This window comes from Saccostrea cucullata, unplaced genomic scaffold (assembly GCF_032062105.1).
Source record: "Saccostrea cucullata isolate Sc308-1 unplaced genomic scaffold, CSIRO_AGI_Scuc_v1 ctg501, whole genome shotgun sequence".
NCBI classification, from domain to species: Eukaryota; Metazoa; Mollusca; class Bivalvia; order Ostreida; family Ostreidae; genus Saccostrea; species Saccostrea cuccullata.
Genome location: NW_026935502.1, coordinates 638,114 through 647,280, shown reverse-complemented (window position 1 = coordinate 647,280; position 9,167 = coordinate 638,114). Strand labels below are relative to the sequence as shown.

Genomic DNA, 9,167 nt, shown 5'->3' with positions numbered 1-9,167 from the left:
AGCTCACTTGATTGGATGAATACCGCCATTAACGGGGTATATAAGAAATAACTAGATACAAATACGTCTGATGAAACTAAGTTTGCAATGGTTTAGCAGACTTGATACAGATGTTTAATATGATTCAGTGACTGAATAGTTCATTGAAGTAGAATCATTTAATAGAAGCATGATAGTGTTTATTGGTGTAAAGCATCTTTAAATATCTTTGCATCCATGTTATACATGTTTAATATATATAAAGAATAACTGTAAACATTGTACTTTTTGTTGCAACAATCTCATGAATATCAAGATGTATCCATGGGACAGTAACTTTTATTAAAGTCTCAAGACATGGGACTCATATTTTTCTTCAAAATGAAAACCATGGGACATGTATTTTTTTTTTATGAATTATTTTTTTGTACCGGTCCCATCACTGTGATAAATTTCGCCTGGTCCCTTAGATCACATGACTTGATACGCGATGTCAGATCATGTGACTTGATACAGACGTCAGATCACATGACTTGATACAGATGTCAGATCACATGACTTGATACACAATGTTAGATCATGTGACTTGATACAGACGTCAGATCACATGACTTGATATACAATGTTAGATCACATGACTTGATGCAAACGTCAGATCACATGACTTGATACAGATGGATTTGTGGAAGTTCTGAGTCCTCGGAATCTTGGTCGCCATACAGTAACAGGTTAGCTTTTCGAGTTATCTCCCCTGTAGGTATCTTTTGTATCCAGGACCCCAGGTCTAAAGGTAACTACACAGAAAAATAAAATACACGTAAAATCACTGAATCATAATGTTCATAGTAAAAAATAAAAATTCAACTGCACAATATTGAAGTACACTACTTAAAAAGATTAGGTAGAGATTGATAGGTTGTCAACAAAAAACTAACCATTGAAAATTTCTGAATTTTATATATGTTTGTGTTGAGATCTTGTTCTAAATCATCTACAAAATTTAAGGCAAATTATGTTAACCATTTTTGATGATGTAGCCCACAGGCGCTTGTTTCTGTATTGTATTTCTAAATAGATTACACATAAGAAGATAGTATTCCATTCTACCTGTATTGTCTGTAAGGACTCGGTAATACTGGGCACTGTCACAATATAACTTCCTTTCTTCCTCATGTTCTGGTATAAAAAATGCCATATACTGAAAAATCAGAGAGTAACTTAACATTATCAGAGGCTTGGTATCTGTGTTTGGATGGCCCTTCTAAATTTATTTTGAATTTCAGATTGTTCCATGAATTATAATAATGTTAAGTAATTTGACAGATTTATTTGTTATCAAATAAAAAATTAATCATTACAGCTAGAAAATGGTCACTTGACAGACAGTTACTGATATTTTTCTGTACTGCACATTTATAATGTATGATCTGTACTGAACAAAATACATTTTTCTGTATTTCACAATTTACTATTTCTGCAGTGCATTACTTGATTTATGTGTAGGTGGGAGTGTGTCTGGAGAGAGAGAGAGACTTGAAGGTAAATTTAAATTTTCACAACAAATTACCTTTTCTGCATGTCCAAAGGCATAAAAAATTCAAATACATTGTTAAGGATCAGCACATCAGCTATAAGAAAGAAAAAAAAATTGTGTATTAAGAATAAAAATTTCTACTGTTTTACACAAGAATATTTAAGAATTCTTCAGTTTTTAGGAAGTGATGATCATATTGATTTAACAAATTTAGCTTTAATAAATAATAAGTACATCAGATGAACATTAGATGAGGGTTTCCATTTTTATCATGGTATATTACAAAGGATGCTACCATATAATTATGTATGTCTGTTTGGCACATCAGAAACTTCTTTGAAAAAGTCTTCAAAGTGCCTTATTACTAAGAATATACTAAAATTCATCAATTATATTTTCTAGAATTTTGTAAAATGGTATTTCCAAGTGATAAATATTTCTCAGAAGTTGTTGATTAATGAATATTTTTTAACATGTATAAGTGAGAATTGAATATTAAAATGCGGATATTCTTGTAAATCTCTTAAATTTAAGTAAACTCTTTAAGCAGCCTCTTAATAAAAGTTTTTATATATAAAAAATTGCCTACCTTGTTGAATTAGGTTTCCACACTGTTGTATGTCTTGCTGATGTACCTGAAATTTCATAGATTTTATTGTTAATATTTTATCATGCAGTGACATGAGCATGTATACTGTCTAAATTCTTGGCTTGGACAATCCGCAGCATATTACCTGAACTCTGTCTTGTAATTGGTACTTGGAGATGATTTGATTCTGGATGTGACAAAATGTCTGGTCAATTTCCACCCCGACTATACAGCTGGCATCACTCATCAGGTAGGCCTTAAACAAACAACAAAACAATTTACACTTATCAGGAAGGCCTTAAACAAACAATAAAACAACTTACACTCATCAAGTTGGCCATGAACAAAACAACAAAACAATTTACACTCATCAGGTAGGCCATAAACAAACAATAAAACAGCTTACACTCATCAGGTAGGTCTTAAACAAAAAACAAAACAACTAACACTCATCAAATAGGCCTTAAACAAACAACAGGCCCATGGGCCTTATAGGTCACCTGAGCATTATGCAACAACTTTCCAGCTATTGAATTTGATTCAAGTTTTAAGCCAGATGCTATGGCATTCACAATTTTGAAAGACGCACCATTGATAATCATAGCAATACACTTAGCAGTTGCATAGCTCGGTTACTTAATACCCATAGGCAGGGTAGGGGAACAAAAAATGCATTTCAACTTATCAAAAATATTCAGCAATAATTAATAATGCCATTACCAAACATGAACCCCTGATCCTTAGGCCTAGATCCACACACTGAACAAATTTTGAAAAGGTATCCTTGCTTTTCAAAAATATTTGATAAATACCAAGGAGCAGATTTCAAACAATTCATTAATTTTCAGTACATAAGTACAGCCCCTCCCCCTCTATGGTACCCCTGACCCTAAAGCCTTGAAATTCACAGTTCTGGAAGATTAGGGCTCTTGCTCATCATTACCATATAGGCAATTCATCTGCTTCATACCCAGAGTAAAAATTTTTTCAAAGATTTAGTGTAATTTTTCACTGCATAATCATTATAGAGCCCCGCCCTAAGACCAGAACCCCTGACCCTGGGGCCATAAAATTCACAATTTTGGTAGAGGCATTCTTGCTTTTCATAACTATGTACTTAGTTTGTTTATTTAATACCCAGGAGCAGACAAGAAGATTTTCAAAGAATTCATGTATTTTCTCTATATAATCAATAGAGCCCCGCCCTAACACCAGAACCCCTGACCCTGGGGCCATAAAATTCACAATTTTGGTAGAGGCACTCTTGCTCATCATAACTATGCACTTAGTTAGTTTATTTAATACCCAGGAGCAGAGAAGAAGATTTACAAAAAAAATAATGCATTTTCACTATATAATCAATAGAGCCCCGCCCTAACACCAGAACCCCTGACCCTGGGGCCATAAAATTCACAATTTTGGTAGAGGCACGCTTGTTCATCATATTTATGCACTAAGTTAGTTTATTTAATATCGAGGAGCAGAGAAGAAGATTTTCAAAGAATTCATGTATTTTCATTATATAATCTATAGAGCTCCGCCCTAACACCAGAACCCCTGACCCTGGGGCCATAAAATTCACAATTTTGGTAGAGGCACTCTTGCTCATCATAACTATGCACTTAGTTAGTTTATTTAATACCGAGGAGCAGAGAAGAAGATTTTCAAAGAATTAATGTATTTTCACTATATAATCTATAGAGCCCTGCCCTAACACCAGAACCCCTGACCCTGGGGCCATAAAATTCACAATTTTGGTAGAGGCACTCTTGCTCATCATAACTATGCACTTAGTTAATTTATTTAATACCCAGGAGCAGAGAAGAAGATTTTCAAAGAATTCATGTATTTTCACTATATAATCTATAGAGCCCTGCCCTAACACCAGAACCCCTGACCCTGGGGCCATAAAATTCACAATTTTGGTAGAGGCACTCTTGCTCATCACAACTATGCACTTAGTTAGTTTATTTAATACCCAGGAGCAGAGAAGAAGATTTTCAAAGAATTCATGTATTTTCACTATATAATCTATAGAGCCCCGCCCTTACACCAGAACCCCTGACCCTGGGGCCATAAAATTCACAATTTTGGTAGAGGTACTCTTGCTCATCATAACTATGCACTTTGTTAGTTTATTTAATACCCAGGAGCAGAGAAGAAGATTTTCAAAGAAATAATGCATTTTCACTATATACTTATTTAGCCCCGCCCTAGCACTAGAACCCCTGACCCTGGGGCCATGAATTTCACAGTTTTGGTAGAGGACTCAATGCTTATTACAATCATGCAAACAGTTTGCCTGCTTGATGCCCAGGAGTAAGGAAGAAGAATTTTAAAAATTGCATTGATTTTAGTGGTTTTGGCCCCACCCCTCAGGCCCCAGGGGCCGGGGCAGGGATTATGAAATTCACAATTTTTGTTCCCCTTCACCCATAGATGCTTTGTGCCAAATTTGGTTGAAATTGAATCAGTGGTTGCAGAGAAGAAGCTGAAAATGTTCAAATGTTAACGCACGACAGACGACGCACGTCGCACGACGCACGACGACAGACGCAAACAGATAGCAATAGGTCACCTGAGTTTACTCAGGTGACCTAAAAAACTACCACCTATCAGGAAGGCCTTAAACAAACAACAAAACAATTTACACTCATCAGTAGGCATTAAACAAACAAAAAAAAAACAATTTACACTCATCAGGTAGGCAATAAACAAACAATAAAACAACTGACACTCATCAGGTAAGTCTTAAACAAAAACAAAACAATTTACACTCATCAGACAGGCCTTAAAGGAAAAACAAAACAACTTACAGTCTTACACTCATCAGGTAAGCCTTAAACAAACAACAAAACAATTTACACTCATCAAGTAGGCCATAAACAAAACAACAAAACAATTTACACTCATCAGGTAGGCCATAAACAAACAATAAAACAACTTACACCCATCAGATAGGCCTTAAACAAAAAAACTTAAACTCATCAGGTAGTTCTAAAACAAAAAAACAAAACAATTTACACTCATTGGGTAGGTCTTAAACAAAAAACAATTTACACTCATTGGGTAAGTCTTAAACAAAACAATTTACACTCATCAGGTAGGTCTTATACAAACAACAAAACAATTTACACTCATCAGGTAGACCTTAAACAAAACAACAAAACAATTTACACTCATCAGTAGGACTTAAACAAACAAAAAAAAACAATTTACACTCATCAGGTAGGTCTTATACAAACAACAAAACAATTTACACACATCAGGTAGACATTAAACAAAACAACAAAACAATTTATACTCATTGGGTAAGTCTTAAACAAAACAATTTACACTCATCAGGTAGGTCTTATACAAACAACAAAACAATTTACACTCATCAGGAAGGTCTTATACAAACAACTAAACAATTTACACACATCAGGTAGACCTTAAACAAAACAACAAAACAATTTACACTCATCAGGTAGGTCTTATACAAACAACAGAACAATTTACACTCATCAGGTAGGCCTTAAACAAAACAATTTACAATAATCCGGTTGGTCTTAAACAAAACAATTTACACTAATCAGGTACGCCGTAAACAAAACAACATGACAATTTACGCTCATCAGGTAGGCCTTAAACCAAAAACAAAACAATTTACAATCATCAAGAAGGCCTTAAACAAAAAACAAAACAACTTACACTCATCAGGTTGGCCTTACACAAAACAACAAAACAACTTACGCTCATCAGGTAGGCCATAAACCAAAAACAAAACAATTTACAATCATCAACAAGGCCTTAAACAAACAATAAAACAATTTACAGTCTTACACTCATCAGGTAGGCCACAAACACAACACAACAACAGAACAATATTCACTAAGCAGAACAAAACAATTTCAATTTACACTTATCAGGTAGGCCTTAAACCAAAAACAAAAAAATTTACAATCATCAAGAAGGCCTTAAACAAAAAAACAAAACAACTTACACTCCTCAAGTAGGCCTTTAACAAACAATAAAACAATTTACAGTCTTACACTCATCAGGTAGGCCATAAACAGAACAACAACAAAACAATATTCACTAAGCAGGTAGGCTTTAAACAAATAATAAAACAATTTACATTCCTCAGGTTGGCCAATAATGAAGAAATTAAAACCACAGAAATGTCTTTAATGGGAGATGATACAAACAAAAATAGGGCTGCTTGGATTGATATTCTGGGTATATATTTTTTGGTTGTAAATGATATAACTAATAAATTTCTAAATTAACAAAAAAATTGTAAACTTTCTATGATGTTTAAACTTAACCTTTCTGCAACCATACAATTTTTTTTCACTTAAAATCATATTATTGTGAATCTTTGAAAGAAAAATAAAAATATATGTGGTTAACTCATATAAATATAACTAGGTAGTTATTTTCAAGATTTTTGATAGAAGTTTGTATCATCTATCCTTAGTATGTTTTCATAATCACAAACATGTAGAGGTAACACATCTATTTTTTTTCTTTAATTCAATTCTTTAAAGACAATTTCTCAAAAGAAATTAAGGAAGACAACATATTGATCATTGCCTTAACCTACCCCATACAGTATTGCCCCCGTTCTGGACCCCACGTCTACCACAGTTTTTCCTCTAAGATCCCCAAGTAAGTGTTGGAAGATATATTTAATCTGTTTTACAGATGCAGAGTGCGTAATCAGAGCTGAAAAGAGGAGTATACCATCTGAACATCAGAATTTAGTAGCAACCTATCTAGAAATTGTATTATTCAGTACAGTGAATAGTTATCGCAAACACTTTTATAATGAGTTCACACTTGCAGTGCATTGCCCATGGTTTTAAAACATATTGCAAACTTGCTGATATGACAATTTGCATTACTTCACTGTCCTAATTTTGCTGTTTTAATAATTGTAGATTGAAAATGAATCCCTGTTGAACATACTTAGAGGTCGGACATTTCTAGATCCGCAGTCTGTGCAGTAGTTCCTGCTCATCTGACCTTCATCACACAAATCATCTATGTCATCATCGTCATAACAGAAGGCATCTATGTGTTCAGTGCTGGGACCATCACAGTCTGCATTCTGTGATATAAAGGTAACAAAGAAACTCATAAGTTCATTTAAACTGAACATAGAATCAGAGCAAAAACTCTTAGCACTTTTAAAAACATCAGACGGGGGTTCAGATGCCATTGAGGATTAAGCATTCCCTATTGACCCGTCACACCTGCTATGTGCTCATAGTTATGAATTGACAATCAGAAAATAAATAGACACATACTAATCAGTGTTAATATAATGGTTTAATGATTCATGTAAAAGCATCAGTCAACATTTGATTTATTTTATTTGTAAATATAAATAATTCAATTATTTCTTAAATATTTCTTTATACATAGAGCATGCTCTTGCATATAAAATCAACATAAATGCCAAGTTATAATAATGGTTTTTAAGGAAAAATTGTCTGGACAGAAAAAGGTTATTTTTCATATTTCAATAGGTCTGAGTGTATAAACTTGATTTAATTTTGATGTTCAATGTCTCTTTCATTTCCTAAATCTGGATGAACATGTAGTCAAAGAAATGTTCAATAGATGAGAAATATTATTCATTACTTTAATCATGTTAATAGGAAAACTCCTTTGCAATATATCAGATAATTGCATGCACCTCATGCATTTGAATGGTAAATAATTGTGGTATGTTGATTATTACAATAAATGTCTCTATATTACACAATAATACTATTCACTTACTGGACCCACAGTGGGGGTGTAGATATTCTCTGTAGGGGTCACCCCATTCAGAGGAAGGAGAGATCTAAGGTCCTCTCGGATTGATTGCAGGACAACGTCGCTGTTACTCTGATGAGATGATTTTATTTGTTTCTCAATAAGACCTAAAAATAAAAATATTTCAATAAGGTCAATCAACAGTTGTTAGCGAAAAGTCATGGCCAGACATGGCTGCTATGGAAATTCCATTTACACGTGTGTCTTGAAAATTACCACACGATCATGTGGGGGGGGGGGGGGGGGGCATGAGCAGCAGCGTAAACATTGACTGGTTTGCCAATGTGTACATGCCAGCTGCATGCAATCTAACTCACCATCTACATTATCTTTGACCCATTTGAGGAATTCTAGCGTTGTTTCGCCCTTCAACCCCGAGTAAATATTTTTAAATCCTTCTATTGCTGTGAAAACATCCATTTATCAACGAAATACATAAACTACAATGTCAATGTTTACACGTGTGGTTTTTTCAAAAAGGATATTGATTTGAGTGGACTAAAATTAGAATCTTTCCTGGACCAAATAATTCCGAAATAAAAAATATTTCAAATGCAATGATAAAGTATGCACTTTGATCTTTTGCCCCAATTTGAATATTATCAGGTCAATATTCTAATTATCTAAAAGCTCCTTTACTTAACCAAAAGAGTTCATGACATAGTTTCAAAATTAAATTCAAACCGAGTTTGGGATTGATATTTAGGATATTTGAAGTAAAGTTCTAAAAAAGAAAAATAAATAGATAAATAAAAAAAAACACAAATACACATTTTTCGTCACTTAAAATTTGAGTATTTACATCAAAGCTCTGAATTTCTTAAAATCTAAAACGTTTTAAAAGTTGCAAATTAGAAGTTTGAAGTTAAAACTATGGTACTGAACTTTAAAGCCATATATGGCGTATGTACAATGAAAATTATTAGACTAAAATTATAAGAACTTATTATTTGTATCATTACTTTATATAAAGATAGAATTTTACCGTAAATTACAAAATCTAAGTCAATTGCGTTATAAAGATATCCTAATTTAATTAGGATTCTCGTAATTTTCTCCGACTCGGAAGAAAATACAAAAGATTTAAATAACACATTACAATGAAGACAAAATCGTATTATTAGTTGAAATGAGGTGTTCTCCATGTTCAGAATCGTATGAAAAGTTTTAATTTAAATGTATTAACTATATTTCTTTACTTAAATATGTATTTTTCAAAAATATATTTTTTTTTATCAGTTACGCCATATATGGCTT

General features: G+C 33.2%; 1 protein-coding gene across 1 annotated transcript; it reads right to left on the bottom strand.

Annotated features, from left to right (window-relative positions):
• Positions 1-453: 453 nt before the first annotated feature.
• Positions 454-8,364, bottom strand: LOC134243050 (uncharacterized). Its single transcript, XM_062725272.1, has 9 exons — positions 8,228-8,364; positions 7,875-8,017; positions 7,056-7,197; positions 6,691-6,812; positions 2,248-2,358; positions 2,103-2,148; positions 1,547-1,607; positions 1,087-1,177; positions 454-773 (listed from the first exon to the last, which is right to left on the bottom strand). The coding sequence occupies exons 1-9, from the start codon at positions 8,328-8,330 to the stop codon at positions 636-638; spliced, it is 957 nt and encodes a 318-aa protein (XP_062581256.1). The 5' UTR covers positions 8,331-8,364; the 3' UTR covers positions 454-635.
• Positions 8,365-9,167: the final 803 nt, after the last annotated feature.